General features: G+C 40.5%; 1 protein-coding gene across 2 annotated transcripts in view; it reads left to right on the top strand.

Annotated features, from left to right (window-relative positions):
* The first annotated feature begins 3293 nt into the window (after positions 1 to 3293).
* Positions 3294 to 26177, top strand: part of ppap2d (phosphatidic acid phosphatase type 2D) — an 84702-nt gene continuing 61818 nt past the window's right edge. The window contains exon 1 of one of the 2 annotated variants that reach the window (XM_061905191.1): positions 3294 to 3803. In XM_061905191.1, coding sequence (XP_061761175.1) covers positions 3608 to 3803 — 196 coding nt within the window. In that variant the 5' untranslated portion in view covers positions 3294 to 3607. The remainder of the gene's footprint in view (positions 3804 to 26177) is intronic. The other variant, XM_061905190.1, reaches the window with a different exon arrangement.

The raw sequence follows: 26177 nt of genomic DNA on the forward strand, positions 1-26177 counted from the left end.
AAATTTTCTCCCGAAATTCATCCATAGCTGGAGGCCACGCACCCTCCAGCTCCATGCGGACCTGAGTGAGGACAGCCTGTTTTCACGTCCGCTTTCCCACAATATAAACAGCATGTCTGCCCAAGGACGTTATAACGGTAGAATGATTGAGGGCGAGTTCTTGGTATCTTATGTGGGTTTATTGTTAGGCAGTTTCATTAACGTCCCCCCAGCGCGGTAACAACACACAACAACAGCAGTCACATTTTTCTCTACCGTAAATCAGTTCGTCTGCCGTAAACAGCAATGTTGTGACACTCTAAATGCATATGTGACAATAACATCTACGTCTTTTAGAGAGTGCAGTGCACAACTGCGCACACAACAAGGCGACGAAGAGGAAAGATTCTAGACTCTAGTGCATTTGATGGAAGCACTTTTGTGCGTGCCACACATGCATCATCAGAGAGGGTGTTCAGCATGGTTAGGAAAATAGTGACAGAGAATAGAACAAGGATGGACAATTCAACCCTTAACTCAACAATGAGTAGATGAGTGTTATGTGTGTGTATATGTGTAAATAAATGAACACTGAAATTCAAGTATTTCTTTTATATATATATATATATATATATATATATATATATATATATATATGTATGTATGTATGTATGTATGTATGTATGGAATACTTGACTTGGTGAATTCTAGCTGCAAATATACTCCTCCCCTCTTAACCACACGCCCCTGCCCCACCCCCCACTCCCGAAATCAAAGGTCTCAAGGTTGGCAAGTATGGTTTTAAGAACCATTGACACCTGGTCAGGTGAAGATAATGTCCTTTATTTAAAAAACAAAAAATTAAATTTCTTGAACAAAAAGAAGAAACTAAAATAAAATAAATACTTTTACATAGAAACTTGTAAGTAATGAAAATGAGTTAAATTAAGGGACGGGGGGGCTTGGTGCACAATCTGTAAGTATATCATGTTTTTTATGTTGATTTAATAATAAAACAAAACAAAAACAACAGTATTTAATATACATTAATTCACAACTCTCTCGAAACGTTATTAAAGTTTATTTGACGAGTGCAGAGAGTGTAGGGGTGACTAATTAGTAGTTCCTATCATGTGTGATGTACACTTTGTTTGTGCTGGCATCAATCCATGAACACTCTGTTGTAGGTCAGAGGGAATCGAACACGTCAGCTCCAGATTGACTTTTACATATTGATCTTTTGTTTTGATTTTTTGCACGTCATTATTTTTTTAACTATTGACATGTTGAATGTAACAAAACATTGCACTGGTGTTGTCCCCATAACAATATTTTGATACTGGTACCAAAATGTATGTCCATACTTTTCCAAAAAAAAATCATTATTGGCTTTATTATAACTAAAAATGTTAGGGTACATGAAACATATGTTTATTATTGTCATCTAGTCATTAAATAAAATAGTGAACATACTAGACAACGTGTCTAGTATGTTCACTTAAAGTGTGAGCAACAGAAATCTGAGCTACAGGGAACAAGGAGCGTGAGTGGAGCCAAAGCAGAGGAGAGGTCCACGACTGGAAGGATGAACCATCATGGAAAATACTGGCGCCGAGTGAAGGGACTGGAGAGCTGAAGAAGTCAGAAGGAAGTGAGATTGAGGTGGGTACGCCCCGTGACCCGGAAACCAGGCACAGCAACAAAAATAAGTCATGACCATTTTTTGGGAGTAAATTGAGTTTGTTTATGCTAAAAAAAATGCAAAAATTCAGTCTAAAGTATGTACAATAAGCTTCAAATATATATATATATATATATATATATATATATATATATATATATATATATATATATATATATAGCAACAATTTTTAATAGAGTAAACTTTGTTGCAAAAAAAACAAGATAAAGGTTTTAATCAGGTTTCGCCTACTATCGATTACCATAAAAATGAATGGAAATAACTCTATGTGATGTAGGCTATTTTTCATTGAAATATAGTGAATAATGTTGTATAATAGACTGTATTTACATTATTCAAATGTGAATAATTCTATATAATAAACTGTATGTTATTCACATGTGAATAATACTGTATAATAGACTATATCATTCACATGTAAATAATGCTGTATAATAGACTGTATTTATATTATTTACATGTGAATAATGCTGTATAATAGACTGTATTTATATTATTCACATGTGAATAATGCTGTATAATAGACTGTATTTATGTTATTCACACATGAATAATGCTGTATAATAGACTGTATTTATATTATTCACATGTGAATAATGCTGTATAATAGACTGTATTTATATTATTCACATGTGAATAATGCTGTATAATAGACTGTATTTATGTTATTCACATGTGAATAATGCTGTATAATAGACTGTATTTACATTATTCACATGTGAATAATGCTGTATAATAGACTGTATTTATATTATTCACATGTGAATAATGCTGTATAATAGATTGTATTTATATTATTCACACATGAATAATGCTGTATAATAGACTGTATTTATATTATTCACATGTGAATAATGCTGTATAATAGACTGTATTTATGTTATTCACATGTGAATAATGCTGTATAATAGACTGTATTTATATTATTCACAGGTGAATAATGCTGTATAATAGATTGTATTTATATTATTCACATATGAATAATGCTGTACAATAGACTGTATTTATATTATTCACATGGGAATAATGCTGTATAATAGACTGTATTTATATTATTTACATGTGAATAATGCTGTATAATAGATTGTATTTATATTATTCACACATGAATAATGCTGTATAATAGACTGTATTTATATTATTCACATGTGAATAATGCTGTATAATAGACTGTATTTATATTATTCACATGTGAATAATGCTGTATAATAGACTGCATTTATATTATTCACATGTAAAAAAAAACCCTAAGAATTTATTGTGAGCAAACAGTGGTGCTGAATTACCCGCAGGGATCAATAAATTACTTTCTACTCTACTCTCTATTTTATTTTCATTGAAATATAGTCCGCTTTTTTTTCTATTTTCTGACCAAAATTGGGTTTGTTTTTTCTGAAAGTAAACAAATTGGGTCTTGCCATGTCATTGAGTTTTTCTCAAGCGGTAGGAAAGGATGGACGTTGCAAAACATTTTTAGAAGTAAAGCTAGCTATAACACCGGAAGTACAACGTTGGGCGCACCGAAATAAGACCTCGCTGCTGCTCCACCGGAAGCACGCATGGGACTTTACTTTGAAAAGCACAAGGAGGTAGGGCAAAAAAAACAAGTTTTGCCTCCTGTGACTTTGACACAGTCCAGCAGGACGAGTTGAGAAGTGAAGCGCGCACGGGATTTTTTTAGTTTTGTTTTTTCGCCAGTCTTCCTACTTCCAGCTCTCCTACCGGGACGCTCGCCCACCGCATGCCGGCCAAACTGCACTGACCGGCGGCTCTCACTTGCTCGCCTCTCGCTGTCCAAAGTTCTCTCTTTAAAACATGGATTTCTGGCACCGATGGACGGACTGATATAAGACAAAAAAGCCCGCTTCTGGCACTTTGTACCGGACTTGGAAATACCACTTTTTTTTTTGGACGAAGAGAGGGGACATGCAGAAGTTTAATACCCGCGGGAGCAGCGCGCTGCCCCGGATGACTGACAGCCAGGGGGCCGCGGAGGGCAAGGAGAACGGGGCTGGGAAGCACTTCCTCGGCCAGGCTGGGGACGACGAGGAGGAGGAGGAGAGCTCCATCTGCACCAAGAGGAAGATGCTCGTCGGTCTGGATGTAATATGTCTGTGTGTCGGTAAGGCCGCCATTCACGCTTCAATCACCGCGACGTGAAAGAAACACTCGGTCACACACTGGAGGAAGGAGTTGTTGTCCAACTAGTGGAAAGAAAAGAAAGGTCTGGGAGTCGTGATGGAGAGGCTGAGGCACACTTGTTCCCCCGGGGACCATTGCCCACATTTCCCGGGAAAAGAACGCGGGAATGAGGATGAAAACATTGTGTTGTTCAGGCACATCATTTAAAATTGTGTTGTTCAGGCACATTATTTAACATTGTGTTGTTCAGGTACATCATTTAAAATTGTGTTGTTCAGGCACATCATTTAACATTGTGTTGTTCAGGCACATCATTTAACATTGTGTTGTTCAGGCACATCATTTAAAATTGTGTTGTTCAGGTACATCATTTAAAATTGTGTTGTTCAGGCACATCATTTAACATTGTGTTGTTCAGGCACATCATTTAACATTGTGTTGTTCAGGCACATCATTTAACATTGTGTTGTTCAGGCACATCATTTAACATTGTGTTGTTCAGGCACATCATTTAACATTGTGTTGTTCAGGCACATCATTTAAAATTGTGTTGTTCAGGTACATCATTTAACATTGTGTTGTTCAGGCACATCATTTAACATTGTGTTGTTCAGGCACATCATTTAACATTGTGTTGTTCAGGCACATCATTTAACATTGTGTTGTTCAGGCACATCATTTAACATTGTGTTGTTCAGGCACATCATTTAATATTGTGTAGTTCAGGCACATCATTTAACATTGTGTTGTTCAGGCACATCATTTAACATTGTGTTGTTCAGGCACATCATTTAACATTGTGTTGTTCAGGCACATCATTTAACATTGTGTTGTTCAGGCACATCATTTAACATTGTGTTGTTCAGGCACATCATTTAACATTGTGTTGTTCAGGCACATCTAACATTGTGTTGCTCAGGCACATAATCTAACATTGTGTTGTTCAGGCACATCATTTAACATTGTGTTGTTCAGGCACATCATTTAACATTGTGTTGTTCAGGCACATCATTTAACATTGTGTTGTTCAGGCACATCATTTAACATTGTGTTGTTCAGGCACATCATTTAACATTGTGTTGTTCAGGCACATCATTTAACATTGTGTTGTTCAGGCACATCATTTAACATTGTGTTGTTCAGGCACATCATTTAACATTGTGTTGTTCAGGCACATTTAACATTGTGTTGTTCAGGCACATCATTTAACATTGTGTTGTTCAGGCACATCATCTAACATTGTGTTGGTCAGGCACATCATTTAACATTGTGTTGTTCAGGCACATAATCTAACATTGTGTTGTTCAGGCACATCATTTAATATTGTGTTGTTCAGGCACATTTAACATTGTGTTGTTCAGGCACATCATTTAACATTGTGTTGTTCAGGCACATCATTTAACATTGTGTTGTTCAGGCACATCATCTAACATTGTGTTGTTCAGGCACATCTAACATTGTGTTGTTAAGGCACATCATTTAACATTGTGTTGTTCAGGCACATCATTTAACATTGTGTTGTTCAGGCACATCATTTAACATTGTGTTGTTCAGGCACATCATCTAACATTGTGTTGTTCAGGCACATCTAACATTGTGTTGTTAAGGCACATCATTTAACATTGTGTTGTTCAGGCACATCATTTAACATTGTGTTGTTCAGGCACATCATTTAATATTGTGTTGTTCAGGCACATCATTTAACATTGTGTTGTTCAGGCACATCATCTAACATTGTGTTGTTCAGACACATCATTTAACATTGTGTTGTTCAGGCACATCATCTAACATTGTGTTGTTCAGACACATCATTTAACATTGTGTTGTTCAGGCACATCATCCAACATTGTGTTGTTCAGGCACATCATCTAACATTGTGTTGTTCAGGCACATCATCTAACATTGTGTTGTTCAGGCACATCATCTAACATTGTGTTGTTCAGGCACATCATCTAACATTGTGTTGTTCAGGCACATCATTTAACATTGTGTTGTTCAGGCACATCATTTAACATTGTGTTGTTCAGGCACATCATTTAACATTGTGTTGTTCAGGCACATCATTTAACATTGTGTTGTTCAGGCACATCATTTAACATTGTGTTGTTCAGGCACATCATTTAACATTGTGTTGTTCAGGCACATCATTTAACATTGTGTTGTTCAGGCACATCATTTAACATTGTGTTGTTCAGGCACATCATTTAATATTGTGTTGTTCAGGCACATCATTTAACATTGTGTTGTTCAGGCACATCATCTAACATTGTGTTGTTCAGACACATCATTTAACATTGTGTTGTTCAGGCACATCATTTAACATTGTGTTGTTCAGGCACATCATCTAACATTGTGTTGTTCAGACACATCATTTAAAATTGTGTTGTTCAGGCACATCATTTAACATTGTGTTGTTCAGGCACATCATTTAACATTGTGTTGTTCAGGCACATCATTTAACATTGTGTTGTTCAGGCACATCATTTAACATTGTGTTGTTCAGGCACATCATCCAACATTGTGTTGTTCAGGCACATCATCTAACATTGTGTTGTTCAGGCACATCATCTAACATTGTGTTGTTCAGGCACATCATCTAACATTGTGTTGTTCAGGCACATCATCTAACATTGTGTTGTTCAGGCACATCATTTAACATTGTGTTGTTCAGGCACATCATTTAACATTGTGTTGTTCAGGCACATCATTTAACATTGTGTTGTTCAGGCACATCATCCAACATTGTGTTGTTCAGGCACATCATCTAACATTGTGTTGTTCAGGCACATCATCTAACATTGTGTTGTTCAGGCACATCATCTAACATTGTGTTGTTCAGGCACATCATCTAACATTGTGTTGTTCAGGCACATCATCTAACATTGTGTTGTTCAGGCACATCATTTAACATTGTGTTGTTCAGGCACATCATCTAATATTGTGTTGTTCAGGCACATCATTTAACATTGTGTTGTTCAGGCACATCATTTAACATTGTGTTGTTCAGGCACATCATTTAATATTGTGTTGTTCAGGCACATCATTTAACATTGTGTTGTTCAGGTACATCATTTAACATTGTGTTGTTCAGGTACATCATTTAACATTGTGTTGTTCAGGCACATCATTAAACATTGTGTTGTTCAGGCACATCATTTAACATTGTGTTGTTCAGGCACATCATTTAACATTGTGTTGTTCAGGCACATCATCTAACATTGTGTTGTTCAGGCACATCATCAAATATTGTGTTGCTCAGGCACATAATCTAACATTGTGTTGTTCAGGCACATCATCTAACATTGTGTTGTTCAGGCACATCATTAAACATTGTGTTGTTCAGGCACATCATCTAATATTGTGTTGTTCAGGCACATCATTTAACATTGTGTTGTTCAGGCACATCATTTAACATTGTGTTGTTCAGGCACATCATTTATAGTCCTTAGCTAGGAGGTTGCACAAATGTAATATTTGGCTGTAGTTCTGGGCTATTAATTCTTTGGCACATTTATTTCTGTTTCTATAGCGACACACGTCCGACTTCCCGCAACAAATGTGTTCCTACTCCCCGAATATAACACGAGAGTATTCTAATCTTGGCAGATTTGGTAACAGAAAACAAAGATGACCATTTTTGGACTAATGAGGGTTGACAAGCTTCTCTTTTTGAACCTGAATATACAGAGGATGACTTACTGCTTATAGGAGCGAGCACGAAGAAGAGGCTTAAAACGTCGGCCAAACATAAATGAGTGGGTTTAGTTAACCTCAAGACCCACTTAATCAAAGGAACAACGTAATATGTTGCTGGAGTGCCTGGCTAGGTTTAAGTATGTAAATGAGTTGGTTTAGTTCACCTCAAGACCCTAAATACTGCACAGATTCGGCACGAAAAAGTCTAAACAGCCCAGATTTTCAGGTTTGCGTTACTTATAGTTTTTATTTGATGGTGAGTTGGTTTATAGAAAATGACAAAAAATATCTGCGGTCCCCTCCAAGGTTTCTCATTGTTATCCCATTGGGTTGAGTTTTTCCTTGCCCGGATGTGGGATCTGAGCCGAGGATGTCGTTGTGACTTGTGCAGCCCTTTGAGACACTGGTGATTTAGGGCTATATAAGTAAACTTTGGTTGATTGATTGATTTACGATGGTTTCTTTGATGCGTTACCATTGGAACATGGACGACTCTGAATGGATGGACAAACATCTAACTATTAATATTTAAATCATGTTAAATAATGTAAACCAGCTTTAGCATGCAGATCTAGTGCGAGAGGAGAAGTGAATTTTATTTATATAGCGCTTTTCTCTAGTGACTCAAAGCATGTTTACATAGTGACACCCAATATCTAAGTTCCATTTAAAGCAGTGTGGGTGGCACTGGGAGCAGGTGGGTCAAGTGTCTTGCCCAAGGACACGACGGCAGTGGCTAGGATGGCGGAAGTGGGGATCGAACCTGGAACCCTCAAGTTGCCAGCACGGCCACTCTACCAACCGAGCTATACTGAGGATTATAGCGGTATACTCGCAATTTTTTGTACACTTATAGAATAGAATAGAAAGTACTTTATTGATTCCTGCGGGAAATTCAGCACCACTATTAGCTCACAATAAACACTTAGGTATTTTTTTTACATGTGAATAACATAAATACAGTCTATTATACAGCATTATTCACGTGAAAAATATAAATAATCTAATATACAGCATTGTTCACATGTGAATAATATAAATACATTAATGATAACATAAATACAGTCTATTGTACAGTATTATTGACATGTGAATAATATAAATACAGTCTATTATGCAGCATTATTCACATGTGAATAATATAAATACAGTCTATTATACAGCATTATTCACATGTGAATAATATAAATACAGTCTATTATACAGCATTATTCACATGTGAATAATATAAATACAGTCTATTATACAGCATTATTCACATGTGAATAATATAAATACAGTCTATTATACAGCATTATTCACATGTGAATAATATAAATACAGTCTATTATGCAGCATTATTCACATGTGAATAATATAAATACAGTCTATTATGCAGCATTATTCACATGTGAATAATATAAATTAAATACAGTGTATTATACAGCATTATTCACATGTGAATAATATAAATACAGTCTATTATACAACATTATTCACATGTGAATAATATAAATACAGTCTATTATACAGCATTATTCACACGTGAATAATGTAAATACAGTCTATTATACAGCATTATTCACATGTGAATAACATAAATACAGTCTATTATACAGCATTATTCACATGTGAATAATGTAAATACAGTCTATTATACAGCATTATTCACATGTGAATAATGCCGTATAATACACTGTATTTAATTTATATTATTCACATGTGAATAATATAAATACAATCTATTATACAGCATTATTCACATGTGAATAATATAAACACAATCTATTATACAGCATTATTCACATGTGAATAATATAAATACAGTCTATTATACATTTAAGTGAAAAACCGCATTCCAGCTAAGAATACAAAAACAATTGCAAGCATATTAATAGTGAATTAATCAATTAATTAAATGTAATGCTAATTGTATAATAGTTCAAATAATGTCCCAACACAACAGAAAGTGTCATGAAGTGTTTAAGCTGCTGGTCCAGGTTGTGGGCGTCCTGCCAGGAAGAAAAACTGAATATTTTCCAGCGACTGTGAACTGGCTGACAATCACTTCTGATAGATTTTGCTGACAAGAAAAAAGGAAACGTTTAGAAAACATCACAACGTCGCCGCGTTTATTGGAGCCGCCATCCAAACCGTCCGCAGAAATCCACGGATAGAGGTCTAACCCGTCTAGGCGGACTGACGGGTCTGATTATTATTCGACGGTTAAACCCGAAGTGCATGTTTTATTGTCGAACCACAGATGGTTTTTTTCTTCTGGCAAACATTGAGCGTTTAGGAAGTAGCGAACATCAGTCAACACGACGGAGGAAGCGGACTAAGAATACCACTCGGACCTGGAAGAGCGTGTTATCCCCCGCTGACCTGGTCCTGCTGCACAGCCAGTCCTGACCTGGTCCTGCTGCACACCCAGTCCTGACCTGGTCCTGCAGCACAGCCAGTCCTGACCTGGTCCTGCTGCACAGCCAGTCCTGACCTGGTCCTGCTGCACACCCAGTCCTGACCTGGTCCTGCTGTACAGCCAGTCCTGACCTGGTCAGCAAGCACAGCCAGTCCTGACCTGGTCCTGCAGCACACCCAGCCCTGACCTGGTCCTGCAGCACAGCCAGTCCTGACCTGGTCCTGCAGCACAGCCAGTCCTGACCTGGTCCTGCAGCACACCCAGTCCTGACCTGGTCCTGCTGCACACCCAGTCCTGACCTGGTCCTGCAGCACAGCCAGTCCTGACCTGGTCCTGCAGCACAGCCAGTCCTGACCTGGTCCTGCTGCACAGCCAGTCCTGACCTGGTCCTGCAGCACAGCCAGTCCTGACCTGGTCCTGCAGCACAGCCAGTCCTGACCTGGTCCTGCAGCACAGCCAGTCCTGACCTGGTCCTGCAGCACAGCCAGGCCTGACCTGGTCCTGCAGCACGGCCAGTCCTGACCTGGTCCTGCAGCACGGCCAGTCCTGACCTGGTCCTGCAGCACGGCCAGTCCTGACCTGGTCCTGCAGCACGGCCAGTCCTGACCTGGTCCTGCAGCACAGCCAGTCCTGACCTGGTCCTGACCTGGTCCTGCAGCACAGCCAGTCTGTTTCTGGCTGCAAGCGGATGTGGACTCTCATGTTTTTGGGAGCTGTGTGAAGCTCAATATTTGTACTCAACTTGCAGCTTTTAAGGCTTCTGCTCATATCACGATAGTCAACTTCTAACTATCTACAAACCCCGTTTCCATATGAGTTGGGAAATTGTGTTAGATGTAAATATAAACAGAATACAATGATTTGCAAATCCTTTTCAACCCATATTCAGTTGAATATGCTACAAAGACAACATATTTGATGTTCAAACTCATTCACTTTATTTTTTATTGCAAATAATAATCAACTTAGAATTTCATGGCTGCAACACGTGACAAAGTAGTTGGGAAAGGGCATGTTCACCACTGTGTTACATCACCTTTTCTTTTAACAACACTCAATAAACGTTTGGGAACTGAGGAAACTAATTGTTGAAGCTTTGAAAGTGGAATTCTTTCCCATTCTTGTTTTATGTAGAGCTTCAGTCCGGCATAGCTCGGTTGGTAGAGCGGCCGTGCCAGCAACTTGAGGGTTGCAGGTTCGATTCCCGCTTCTGTCATCCTAGTCAATGCCGTTGTGTCCTTGGGCAAGACACTTTACCCACCTGCTCCCAGTGCCACCCACACAGGTTTAAATGTGACTTAGATATTGGGTTTCACTATGTAAAGCGCTTTGAGTCACTAGAGAAAAGCGCTATATAAATATAATTCACTTCACTTCACTTCAACAGTCCGGGGTCGCCGCTGTCCTATTTTACACTTCATAATGCGCCACACATTTTCCATGGGAGACAGGTCTGGACTGCAGGCGGGCCAGGAAAGTACCCACACTGTTTTTTTACAAAGCCACGCTGTTGTAACACGTGCTGAATGTGGCTTCTGAAATAAGCAGGGGCGTCCATGAAAAAGACGGCGCTTAGATGGCATCATATGTTGTTCCAAAAGCTGTATGTACCTTTCAGCATTAATGGTGCTTTCACAGATGTGTAAGTTACCCATGTCTAGGGCACTAATGCACCCCCATACCATCACACATGCTGGCTTTTACACTTTGCGTCGATAACAGTCTGGATGGTTCACTTTCCCTTTGGTCTGGATGACACAATGTCAAATATTTCCAAAAACAATTTGAAATGAGGACTCGTCAGACCACAAAACACTTTTCCACTTTGCATCAGTCCATCTTAGATGATCTCAGGCCCAGAGAAGCCGGCGGCGTTTCTGGATGTTGTTGATAAATGGCTTTCGCTTTGCATAGTAGAGCTTTAACTTGCACTTACAGATGTAGCAACCAACTGTATTTAGTGACAGTGGTTTTCTGAAGTGTTCCTGAGCCCATGTGGTGATATCCTTTAGAAATTGATGTCGGTTTTTGACACAGTGCCGTCTGAGGGATGGAAGGTCACGGTCATTCAATGTTGGTTTCCGGCCATGCCGCTTACGTGGAGTGATTTCTCCAGATTCTCTGAACCTTTTGATGATATTATGGAGCGTAGATGTTGAAATCCCTAAATTTCTTGCAATGTCACTTTGAGAAAGGTTGTTCTTAAACTGTTTGACTATTTGCTCACGCAGTTGTGGACAAAGGGGTGTACCTCGCCCCATCCTTTCTTGTGAAAGACTGGGAAACTGTTTTTATAGCCAATCATGGCACCCACCTGTTCCCAATTAGCCTGCACACCTGTGGGATGTTCCAAATAAGTGTTTGATGAGCATTCCTCAACTTTATCAGTATTTATTGCCACCTTTCCCAACTTCTTTTTCACTTCTTTCTAAACTTAATGATTTTTTATGAGTTTGAACATCAAATATGTTGTCTTTGTAGCATATTCAACTGAATATGGCTTGAAAAGGATTTGCAAATCATTGTATTCAGTTTATATTTACATCGAACACAATTTCCCAACTCATATGGAAACGGGGTTTGTATATGTATTTATATATAAATATATATGTATATATATATATATATATATATAATATATATGTGTGTGTGTGTGTCCATATTTCATAATACTAAAACAAGATCACAACTGTGAACAGACATCAATGTATTGTGTAAGTAAAAAGTGTTTAATAGCACTACTTGGATCAACAACACCCGGGGACAAACAGCATTTATTAGCAGTAAAAATACCAACCCACAAAACGGTGTGTTGCCGGTTGTTGAAAAAAATGACCTTTTAAAAACAAATACCTCACAATATCACCATAAGTGCTTATTAAACATGACCAGTCTTATATTTAGGGCCATTGACCTCTCACTCCAGTACACACTAGACAAGAGTTTAGGAACTATCAGACTACGCACATCCTGCCTGCTGGAGTCATCACACCACTTATCTGCCGAGGCACGACCTTGACTCATCAGGGGTCACGCCGCCGCTTATTACCAATGAATCCACTTCTTTATTTGCCCAAATCCTCTTATCTCTGACTTCCCCAGTTGACCTGCCGCCCATCTTTCAGCCCATGAAGGAGCTCATTGACAACTGCAACCCTGGAATTTATGCACAATACTACTTTCTCGCTGCACAGTACTACTTTATAACAGCACAATACTACTTTCTAGCCGCACAGTACTACTTTATAGCCGCACAATACTACTTTCTAGCTGCAAATACTACTTTCTAGCAGCACAATACTACTTTCTAGCTGTAAATACTACTTTCTAGCTGCAAATACTACTTTCTAGCCGCACAATACTACTTTCTAGCCGCACAATACTACTTTCTAGCCGCACAATACTACTTTCTAGCCGCACAGTACTACTTTATAGCCGCACAATACTACTTTCTAGCTGCACAATACTACTTTCTAGCTGCACAATACTACTTTCTAGCTGCAAATACTACTTTCTAGCTGCACAATACTACTTTCTAGCCGCACAATACTACTTTCTAGCCACACAATACTACTTTCTAGCTGCACAATACTACTTTCTAGCTGCAAATACTACTTTCTAGCTGCACAATACTACTTTCTAGCCGCACAATACTACTTTCTAGCTGCACAATACTACTTTCTAGCTGCAAATACTACTTTCTAGCTGCACAATACTACTTTCTAGCCGCACAATACTACTTTCTAGCCACACAATACTACTTTCTAGCTGCAAATACTACTTTCTAGCTGGACAATACTACTTTTCTAGCCGCACAATACTACTCTCTTGCTGCATAATACTACTTTCTAGCCGCACAATACTACTTTCTAGCCGCACAATACTACTTTCTAGCCGCACAATACTACTTTCTAGCCGCACAATACTACTTTTTCTAGCTGCACAATACTACTTTCTAGCTGCACAATACTACTTCAAGCAGCACAATACTACTTTCTAGCTGCAAATACTACTTTCTAGCCACACAATACTACTCTCTCACTGCACAATACTACTCTCTAGCCGCACAATATTACTTTCTCGCTGCACAATACTACTTTCTAGCCGCACAATACTATTTTTTCTAGCTGCACAATACTACTTTTCTAGCCGCACAATACTACTCTCTTGCTGCATAATACTACTCTCTCGCTGCACAGTACTACTTTCTCACTGCACAATACTACTTTCTAGCTGCACAATACTACTTCCTAGCTGCAAATACTACTTTCTAGCTGCACAATACTACTTTTTAGCTGCAAATACTACTTTCTAGCTGCACAATACTACTTTCTAGCCGCACAATACCACTTTCTAGCTGCAAATACTACTTTCTAGCTGCACACTACTACTTTCTAGCTGCAAATACTACTTTTTAGCTGCACAATACTACTTTCTAGCCGCAAATACTACTTTCTAGCCGCACAATACTACTTTCTAGCTGCAAATACTACTTTCTAGCTGCACAATACTACTTTCTAGCTGCAAATACTACTTTCTAGCCGCACAATACTACTTTCTAGCTGCAAATACTACTTTCTAGCTGCAAATACTACTCTCTAGCCCCACAATACTACTTTCTAGCCGCACAATACTACTCTCTAGCTGCAAATACTACTCTCTAGCTGCAAATACTACTCTCTAGCTGCAAATACTACTCTAGCTGCAAATACTACTCTCTCACTGCACAATACTACTTTCTAGCTGCAAATACTACTTTCTAGCCGCACAATACTACTTTCTAGCTGCAAATACTACTTTCTAGCTGCACAATACTACTTTCTAGCCGCACAATACTACTTTCTAGCTGCAAATACTACTTTCTAGCTGCACAATACTACTTTCTAGCCGCACAATACTACTTTCTAGCTGCAAATACTACTTTCTAGCTGCAAATACTACTCTCTAGCCGCACAATACTACTTTCTAGCCGCACAATACTACTCTCTAGCTGCAAATACTACTTTCTAGCTGCAAATACTACTCTCTAGCTGCAAATACTACTTTCTAGCTGCACAATACTACTTTCTAGCCGCACAATACTACTTTCTAGCTGCAAATACTACTCTCTAGCTGCAAATACTACTCTCTAGCTGCAAATACTACTCTCTCACTGCACAATACTACTTTCTAGCTGCAAATACTACTTTCTAGCTGCAAACACTACTTTCTAGCTGCAAATACTACTTTCTAGCTGCAAATACTACTTTCTAGCTGCACAATACTACTTTCTATCTGCAAATACTACTCTCTAGCTGCAAATACTACTCTCTCACTGCACAATACTACTTTCTAGCTGCAAATACTACTTTCTAGCCGAACAATACTACTTTCTAGCTGCAAATACTACTTTCTATCTGCAAATACTACTTTCTAGCTGCACAGAGCCTGAGAGGTCATGCAAGCAGGGACATGCTGCAGCTGCACTGCTGTTTGACACAGGTGGTCTTCACCCTGTCATCAGCCTGTTAAAGCCCCTAGCAGCCCTTATTAAGCCATTATATGAGGTTTTATGGGAGAGGCCACTTTAAAACCTGCTTCGCTGTCCTCGGACTTCTTTTGCTTGGTTTTTATGCGGCCAGTTGACTCGTGTTGTTACTTATTTCCTTTTTACTGCAAGTCAGACTTCGAAGCCCACTTATGAGACTTCCTGTTTCCATACAGGTGTCTAATGTGTCAGATGTGGCCCGGCACATCATTTAATGTGGCCTGCAATGTCACTTATGTGGCCTACCACATGTTTGTAGCTGGCCCGCCTTGTCATTTAATGTGACCTGCCAGGCATGTCATTTAAGGTGGTCCGCCACGTTATTTTATGTGGTCTGCCACATCGTTTTTATGTGGCCTGCCACTTCATTTTATGTGGTCCGCCACATTATTTTATGTGGTCTGCCACAACGTTTTTATGTGGCCTGCCACTTCATTTTACGTGGTCCGCCACGTTATTTTATGTGGTCTGCCACAGCCGTTTATAGGGCCTACCACATCATTTTATGTGGTCTGCCACATTATTTTATGTGGTCTGGCACGTTGTTTATGTGCCCTCCCACATTTTTATGTGGTCTGCCACATCATTTAATGTGACCTGCCAGGCATTTCATTTAATTTGGTCCGCCACGTTATTTATGTGGCCTGCCGCATTATTTATGTGGCCTGCCACATTTTTTAATTGGCCTGCCACATCGTTTAAGTAGCCTGCCACATCGTTTATGTGGCCTGCCTCATCATTTAATGTGACCTGCTGTCATGTCATTTAGATGGTCCGCCACATTATTTTATGTGTTCTGCCACTTTTTCTATGTAGCCTGCCACATAGTATAAGTAGCCTGCCACTTCGTTTTTGTGACCTGCCACATTATTTATGTTGTTTGCCACATAATTTTATGTGGCCTGCCACGTCGTTTATGTGGCCTGCCTCACCATTTAATGTGACCTGCCAGTCATGTCATTTAACGTGGTCCACCACATTATTTTATGTGGTCTGCCACATTATTTTATGTGGTCTGCCAGTTCATTTTAAGTGGCCTGCCATATTGTTTATGTGGCTTGCCTCATCATTTAACGTGACCTGCCAGGCATGTCATTTAATGTGGTCCGCCACATTATGTTATGTGTTCTGCCACATCGTTTATGTGGCCTGCCACTTTTTCTATTTGGCCTGCCACATGGTATAAGAGGCCTGCCATATCGTTTTTGTGGCCTGCCACATTATTTATGTGGTTTGCCGCATTAATTTACGTGGTCTGCCACATTATTTATTTGGCCTGCCTCACCATTTAATGTGACCTGCCAGTCATGTCATTAAACGTGGTCCACCACTTTATTTTATGTGGTCTGCCACGTTATTTTATGTGGTCTGCCAGTTCATTTTAAGTGGCCGGTAACATTGTTTTCTGTGGCCTGCCACATTGTTTAAGTGGCCCGCCTCAATGTTTAATTGGCCTGCCACATTGTTTTTAATTGGCCTGCCTCATCATTTAATGTGACCTGCCAGGCATGTCATTTAATGTGGTCCGCCACATTATGTTATGTGTTCTGCCACATTGTTTATGTGGCCTGCCACCTTTTCTATTTGGCCTGCCACATGGTATAAGTGGCCTGCCATATCGTTTTTGTGGCCTGCCACTTTATTTAAGTGGTTTGCCGCATTATTTTATGTGGTCTGCCACATTATTTATTTGGCCTGCCTCACCATTTAATGTGACCTGCCAGTCATGTCATTAAACGTGGTCCACCACATTATTTTATGTGGTCTGCCACATCGTTTTACTTGGTCTGCCGCGACGTTTTACGTGGCCGGCAGCTTTGTTTTTATGTGGCCTGCCACATTGTTTAAGTGGCCTGCCACATCGTGTATTTGGCCTGCCAGCCATGTCATTTAATGCGGTCCACCATGTTGTTTTATGTGGTCTGCCACATCGTTTATGACCGGGGTAGAGAGGAACATACGTGAGGTCAGGAAAAATAATCACAGAGGCTATTTCATCCCCACAAGCCTGTTTCGCAGATTTCCCTGCTCTTCATGGGATTTTCCTGGTTTTCCTCTACTATGTTTATATATTTTTTATATATATTTTGCAGGTTTTCCTGTGAAACAGCCTTGTAGGGATGAAATAGTCTCTGTGGTTTTCCTGACCTAAAGGATGTATATACTGTATATATATATATATATATATACACAACAAACAATAACTTTACTAACATTGTTCTTAGTCGGTTTTTGCCTGAAATTCAAAAATGACAAAGTGAGGATTAATTTTCTAGTGCACATCTTTTCCAAGTGGCATTTAGATGCTGATCAGGCATGTTCCCCTCCCTGGCGTCACACTGGTGGGGAGGCCCGACCTACTAAGAGCTGCACTACAGTAACATGACCTAATACATCCATCATAAAACACATGGCTGATTTATTGCAGCAACAACTAGTCCGAAAGCAGAGAAGTTTTTCTCTTTGTTTACACTCAGCAGAAAAGTTTGGGGTTGGCCAGGACTTTCCCAACTTTCCGTGTAGGAAATTTGACCTCGTTCAAGTTCAAACCGACTAAGAACTCAGAAATTCCAATCGTTCCTGTACAAATAGAACACAATATAAATATATATATATATATATATATATATATATCCTTGGATGAATAATGTAAACATACTACACCGGTATGTTTTAGTTTTGTCATGGTGAGTTCACTGACAGATATAAGTAAGAACTTTACACTACTTTATATTAGAAATGGCAACATAAATGTCACATAACAAGAAGTTACAGAAAAATAGAAGCTTATCGACTACGGTGTTGGCACGGACTACAAAAGCGGACATCTGCAAATTTTCAGGACTTATGCAGATCCCAAATACACATCAGCAGGTGTCAGACAGTAAGAAAAGTTGCTTTTGGGCGGCTTAGCTCGGTTGGTAGAGTGGCCGTGTCAGCAACTTGAGGGTTGCAGGTTCGATTCCCGCTTGTGCCATCCTAGTTACTGCCGTTGTGTCCTTGGGCAAGACACTTTACCCACCTGCTCCCAGTGCCACCCACACTGGTTTAAATGTAACTTAGATATTGGGTTTCACTATGTAAAGCGCTTTGAGTCACTTGAGAAAAGCGCTATATAAATATAACTCACTTCACTTTTGCGTAATATTGCGAAATAAAACGACAGATAATGTGTCTTACCTTATTCACACACCATAATAATACTTGTATGTTTAATGCGCCGACAATCCATCAAGCGGTGCGGCTTCATAGCTTACCAAAGTCTCGCTAAAAACATTTTGTCGGATTTCTGAGAGCCGTGTGTAATTTTGTATATTTTCAATGGTACATATATCTGTTATGTGTCACTGCCATCTACTGGTCACACTTATCATGACACCATGTACCAAATAAAATAAAACCAACCAGAATAATTCCGTATATAAGGCGCACCAGGTTATAAGGCACACTGTCGAGGTTTGAGAAAATTAACGGATTTTAAGTGTGCCTTGTAGTCAGGAAAATGCGGTAAACCGATTGTGACCTAGAGAGCCCTGAGTCATCAAAATAGTGGCCCCTAATGTCTCAAAGCGGCATGAAAAATGAATGAATGAATGAATCGATCGTACATGTTTCCACACAGAGCATAATTGGCGCCATGTAAAAGTTCCTAAACCGAAAAGGTCGCAAATATGAGGCGTTCGTAAATCGAGGTTCCACTGTACTCGTACGGATTCAAAATGTAAACAATAGCCATTTGTAAAAAAAAAAGCTACATTCCCAGATAAGATAAAAAGAGTAAAAGGGAAAATATTGAATACATGTGGCGGTCGTGTAAACATACCTTTGGACAGGAGTCCAAAGTGCGGTCTTGTTTTGCTTTGGCCTGTTATGAAAATGACATTGATAAGGTAGATCGGGGGGAAAAGAAACAGGAGTTATGAGGAAAAAATTGAAATGTTTGTTGTATCATAAATACTATTTCATTTGTCTCAAATTAGACTATTTTATTGTATTTATTTTTTTTTGTTGCACTGTTCAGCTGATAAGGCAAATCATATTTTCGATGTAGAGGGTAGGTGCCCATATCGGCCGCACAGATGTACTTTACAAAAGAGAAGCTTGGGATACTTCTCTTGTTGCCTTATTGGTATCAGACTTTATTACATGTATTTATATTATTGTTTGGTGCAGCCGGGCCGGAGCAGGAGGGGATTGAAAGAGGAAACAAAAAGAAGACAGAAGTGGATAAAGGGGCATAAGACAGAGGGACAACAACAATAGAGCAACATCAGCAAATAGGATATGTACAAATATGATGGTAAAAGTGATATCAATGAAGCAGTTAATAAAATAAACATTACTACAGAAATGACAATGAGCATTATTACACGACAAATGGAGCAATACAAATACCAATAGAAGTATCAATATTGATAATGAATAACAACAATAATTTACCTCCAATATCAACAATACAATTGTTCAAATGCAACAATGCATATGTTTTTTTAGTTTTCTTGAAGTAATCAAAGTCTATCTATCTATCTATCCATCTATCTATCTATCTATCTATCTATCTATCTATCTATCTATCTATCTATCTATCTATCTATCTATCTATCTATCTATCTATCTATCTATCTATCCATCTATCTATCTATCTATCTATCTACCCATCCATCTATCTATCTATCTATCTACCCAAACATCCATCCATCTACCCAAACATCATCTATCTATCTATCTATCTATCTATCTATCCATCTATCTATCTACCCATCCATCTATCTATCTATCTATCTATCCATCTATCTATCTACCCAAACATCCATCCATCCATCCGTCCGTCCATCCATCCATCCATCCATCTGTCCGTCCATCCATCCATCCATCCATCCATCTATCTACCCAAACATCATCCACCTATCTATCAATCTATCCATCCATCCATCCATCCATCCATCTATCTACCCAAGCATCATCCATCTATCTGTCTGTCCGTCCGTCCGTCCGTCCGTCCATCTATCTATCTATCTATCTATCTATCTATCTATCTATCTATCTATCTATCTATCTATCTATCTATCTATCTATCTATCTATCTATCTATCTATCTATCTATCTATCTATCTATCTATCTATCTATCTATCTATCTATCTGCCCATCCATCTATCTACCCAAACATCCATCCATCCATCTGTCCTTCCGTCCATCCATCCATCTACCCAAACATCATCTATCTATCCATCTATCTATCTATCTATCTATCTATCTATCTATCTATCTATCTATCTAGCTACCCATCCATCTATCTATCTACCCAAACATCCATCCATCCATCTGTCCGTCCGTCCATCCATCCATCTATCTACCCAAACATCATCCACCTATCTATCAATCTATCCATCCATCCATCCATCCATCCATCTATCTACCCAAGCATCATCCATCTATCTATCTGTCTGTCCGTCCGTCCATCTATCTATCTATCTATCTATCTATCTATCTATAACTGGAATGGAGGGGAAGAAAGAGAAACCAACCCTATTAACCTTGTAGATTGTTATAGTAAGACCAGGTTGTGCTGTGTTACCCAGTTTGGTTTGATTGTATTTTAGTCACCTTAACCTCTCAGTTTATCTCAACTGACATTAAATTGCTTCCAGCCTGTTCATCAAACAGACATTTCTAGATTGTTCCGCCCTAAAATGATTGCTCTCAGTCCAATCAGTGGCTTCATTACCACTTTTCTCCTCCTCCTCCTCATAAAAAGTGGAGTTTAACGGCGAGATCCCGCTGGTTCTGAGGTATGTTGTTCTTTTCTCCCCCGCCGCCAGCCGGGGGCTTCGGGCAAGTGGTAGATTTATGTGAGTGGGATCTCGTTTTTCTTGGCAGAGAAAGCCGCGGAGTGAGTGCGGCTGGAAGCAGTCGACACGTAGCGACACGTCGAGAAGTGCGGAGACAGAATTATTCACAAGTCTGCTGTGTTCGGGGGGAAGTGTGAACGTGTCACACCGGCCGCCGTTGTTTGTCCGCACATTTGCAGGGCGATGGACCTCTGGTGGACTCGGCCCGACTTCTGCGGCTGAAAGAGGTAGCTTCGTTAAAAACGGCAAATAATTAGCCGGCGGAAGGAAGGCTTGTGCCGACGCTCCCTTGTTGGCGAATTAATGCTTCTCTTGATGCAACCGCTGAGCTCGGCTTTTAGTAGCACTTTTAGTTGACTTAACAACGTCTCCATTATCTGCGGGCTGAGGACCGAGGCACGGCCTTCAAGAAGGGACGGTCTCAGGGCGGGAGAGTGACTCGTAACAAAATCTTTTGCTATCCTGGAGCATTCAAAGTTCCTTTCGCTGGAAAACAGGATTTAATTGAACACTAAAACACTAAGGAAGAACAAACAAAAAGGGGCACAACAAAAAGGGCGCACGAGGCGGATAACAAACTAAAAGAGCTAGCGTGGGAGCTAGAAAACGGCATGGCGTAGTGGGTAGAGCGGCCATGCCAGAAACCTGAGGGTTGCAGGTTCGCTTCTCACCTATGGACATCAAAGTTGCTGCCGTTGTGTCCTTGGGCAGGACACTTCACCCTTTGCCCCCGGTGCCGCTCACACCGGTGAATGAATGATGAATGAATGATTGGTGGTGGTCGGAGGTGCAAACTGGCAGCCACGCTTCCGTCAGTCTACCCCAGGGCAGCTGTGGCTACGGATGTAGCTTACCACCACCAGGTGTGAATGAATGATGGGTTCCCACTTCTCTGTGAGCGCTTTGAGTATCTAATAATAGAAACGCGCGATATAAATCTAGTCCATTATTATTATTATTATTATTAAAACAAAAGAAGCTTAGCATGGAAGCTAGCAATAACAAAAGGGCCTAGTGTGGAAGCTAGCGGGTAGCGAGCAGGAAAACAGAAGGCGTTACGTGTTGTACGAAGACAAATAAAAAGCAGGGAACAAAAGAGAGTAAGCTACAAACCGCTACCGAAATATAGCTTACCGCTACGGTGCGATGACACAACACGACAAGACAGGAGCGACAATACAACCACAATGATCCAGCACTGACTGGATGGGAAGACAGGTCTAAACAGGAGCGGGCTGATTGACACCAGGTGTGGCCAGGTGCTAATCAGCCGCATCTGAGGGGGACACAGCACTCAGGGAGAAGGACAGGAAACAGAGAAAATAAGAGCGCTGACAGGAACTATGCACACACAGAAGAAAAACTAAAACACAATGTAGCTTACCACCACCAGGTGTGAATGAATGATGGGTTCCCACTTCTCTGTGAGCGCTTTGAGTATATAACAATAGAAAAGCGCGATATAAATCTAGTCCATTATTATTATTATTATTATTAAAACAAAAGAAGCTTAGCATGGAAGCTAGCAATAACAAAAGGGCCTAGCGTGGAAGCTAGCGGGTAGCGAGCAGGAAAACAGAAGGCGTTACGTGTTGTACAAAGACAAATAAAAAGCAGGGAACAAAAGAGAGTAAGCTACAAACCGCTACCGAAATATAGCTTACCGCTACGGTGCAGTGACACAACACGACAAGACAGGAGCGACAATACAACCACAATGATCCAGCACTGACTGGATGGGAAGACAGGTCTTAATAGGAGCGGGCTGATTGACACCAGGTGTGGCCAGGTACTAATCAGCCACATCTGAGGGGGACACGGCACTCAGGGAGAAGGACAGGAAACAGAGAAAATAAGAGCGCTGACAGGAACTATGCACACACAGAAGAAAAACTAAAACACAATGTAGCTTACCACCACCAGGTGTGAATGAATGATGGGTTCCCACTTCTCTGTGAGCGCTTTGAGTATATAACAATAGAAAAGCGCGATATAAACCTAGTCCATTATTATTATTATTATTATTAAAACAAAAGAAGCTTAGCATGGAAGCTAGCAATAACAAAAGGGCCTAGCGTGAAAGCTAGCGGGTAGCGAGCAGGAAAACAGAAGGCGTTACGTGTTGTACGAAGACAAATAAAAAGCAGGGAACAAAAGAGAGTAAGCTACAAACCGCTACCGAAATATAGCTTACCGCTACGGTGCAATGACACAACACGACAAGACAGGAGCGACAATACAACCACAATGATCCAGCACTGACTGGATGGGAAGACAGGTCTAAATAGGAGCGGGCTGATTGACACCAGGTGTGGCCAAGTGCTAAACAGACGCATCTGAGGGGGACATAGCACTCAGGGAGAAGGACAGGAAACAGACAAAATAAGAGCGCTGACAGGAACTATGCACACACAGAAGAAAAACTAAGACACAATGTAGCTTACCACCACCAGGTGTGAATGAATGATGGGTTCCCACTTCTCTGTGAGCGCTTTGAGTATCTAATAATAGAAAAGCGCGATATAAATCTAGTCCATTATTATTATTATTATTATTAAAACAAAAGAAGCTTAGCATGGGAGCTAGCAATAACAAAAGGGCCTAGCTTGGAAGCTAGCGGGTAGCGAGCAGGAAAACAGAAGGCGTTACGTGTTGTACAAAGACAAATAAAAAGCAGGGAACAAAAGAGAGTCAGCTACAAACTGCTACCGAAATATAGCTTACCGCTACGGTGCAGTGACACAACACGACAAGACAGGAGCGACGATACAACCACAATGATCCAGCACTGACTGGATGGGAAGACAGGTCTTAATAGGAGCGGGCTGATTGACACCAGGTGTGGCCAGGTGCTAATCAGCCGCATCTGAGGGGGACACAGCACTCAGGGAGAAGGACAGGAAACAGACAAAATAAGAGCGCTGACAGGAACTATACACACACAGAAGAAAAACTAAAACACAAACAAACCGTCAGTGACATGATCAGTGAAAACAGGTGCGAGACATGAGGACAGGTGAAAACTAATGTAGTCATGGAAACAAAATGAACAAGGAAGTGCAAAAACAGGAACTGAGTGTCCAAACAACAAACAGAACATGACTAAAACAAAACATGATCACCCAGACACGACCTAAGCAAATATTAACATTGCTGTACGTATACTTTTGACCCAGTCACATTTACAGTAGAGCCATAATAAATTCATAAAAGAAGCAAACTTCATGAATGTTTTTTGTCAGCAACAATTATGTGCTCCAATCACTACATCACAACAAAATAAGATGAAATATTAACATTGCAACACATGCCAATACGCCCGCTTTAGTTTAATAAATTGCAATTTTCAATTTCGCGCGAAAGTATCCTGCTAAAACGTCGCGGTATGATGACGCCTGCACGTGACGTCACGCAATGTAGCGGACATGTTGATCCAGCACTGATCCCAGCTATAATTCCACAGTATTCTGGACTTCTGTGTTGCTGAATCTTTTGCAATTTGTTCGATGAATAATGGAGACGTCAAAGAAGAAAGCTGTAGGTGGAAACGGTGTATTGCGGCCGCCTTTAGCCACACAAACACAGCCGGTGTTTCCTTGTTTACATTCCCGAAAGATGACGGTGAAGCTTTACTATGGAACAGAGCGGTCAAGCCAACATGGCTCCCTACCACATGTCAACCGGCAGGTTTCGGTGAGAAAATGGTGGTAATAAGTCGGTCCTTTCCGTAGACATGAGCGGAGAGCTTGCGTCGTTCCTCCTGCGCCTGTCAAAGAGGCAGCTGCGACTCTCTTGCCTCCTCCCCCCAGCCGCCCCCGACCGTCGGATGCTTCCACCGTGGAAGAGGGGGGAAAAAAAAAATCTCAGCCCGGCCTGACCGACTGCCTTAACCTCGTCGAGAAACGTGGCTTCCCTCGGAGACACTGGCGGTCACCACACCCCTCCGACTTTCAGGTTGTACGGATACGACCATATAATCTCACTAAAACACTAGTAACACAATAAGCAGAATTATCCTAGTAAATGTGTCTAATAACATCTGAATCGCTTTGACGTATAGTTCCATCCATCCATTTTCTACCGCTTATTCCCTTTTTGGGGTCGCGGGGGGCGCTGGCGCCTATCTCAGCTACAATCGGGCGGAAGGCGGGGTACACCCTGGACAAGTCGCCACCTCATCGCAGGGCCAACACAGATAGACAGACAACATTCACACACTAGGGACCATTTAGTGTTGCCAATCAACCTATCCCCAGGTGTATGTTTTTGGAATTGGGAGGAAGCCGGAGTACCCGGAGGGAACCCACGCATTCACGGGGAGAACATGCAAACTCCACACAGAAAGATCCCGACCCTGGATTTGAACCCATGACTGCAGGACCTTGGTATTGTGAGGCAGACGCACTAACCCCTCTGCCACCGTGAAGCCCTGACGTATAGTTTTTATTTGTATTTTTTTCTAGTCCTTCACTCTCACTTTCCTCATCCACGAATCTTTCATCGTCGCTTTCTCGGTCCGAATCGCTCTGGCTGCTGGTGGCCATGACTGTAAACAATGTTCAGATGTGAGGAGCTCCACAACCCGTGACGTCACGCGCACATCGTCTGCTACTTCCGGTACAGGCAAGGCTTTTTTATTAGCGACCAAAAGTTGCCAACTTTATCATCGATGTTCTCTACTAAATCCTTTCAGCAAAAATATGGGGAAATGATGAAGTATGACACATAGAATGGAGCTGCTATCCCCGTTTAAATAAGAACATCTCATTTCAGTAGGCCTTTATTGTAGCGATTGTCCTGTGAAGTGAAGTGAATTATATTTATATAGCGCTTTTCTCTAGTGACTCAAAGCGCTTTACATAGTGAAACCCAATATCTAA

The sequence above is a fragment of the Nerophis ophidion genome, linkage group LG07 (assembly GCF_033978795.1).
Source record: "Nerophis ophidion isolate RoL-2023_Sa linkage group LG07, RoL_Noph_v1.0, whole genome shotgun sequence".
In the NCBI taxonomy this organism is placed as follows: domain Eukaryota; kingdom Metazoa; phylum Chordata; class Actinopteri; order Syngnathiformes; family Syngnathidae; genus Nerophis; species Nerophis ophidion.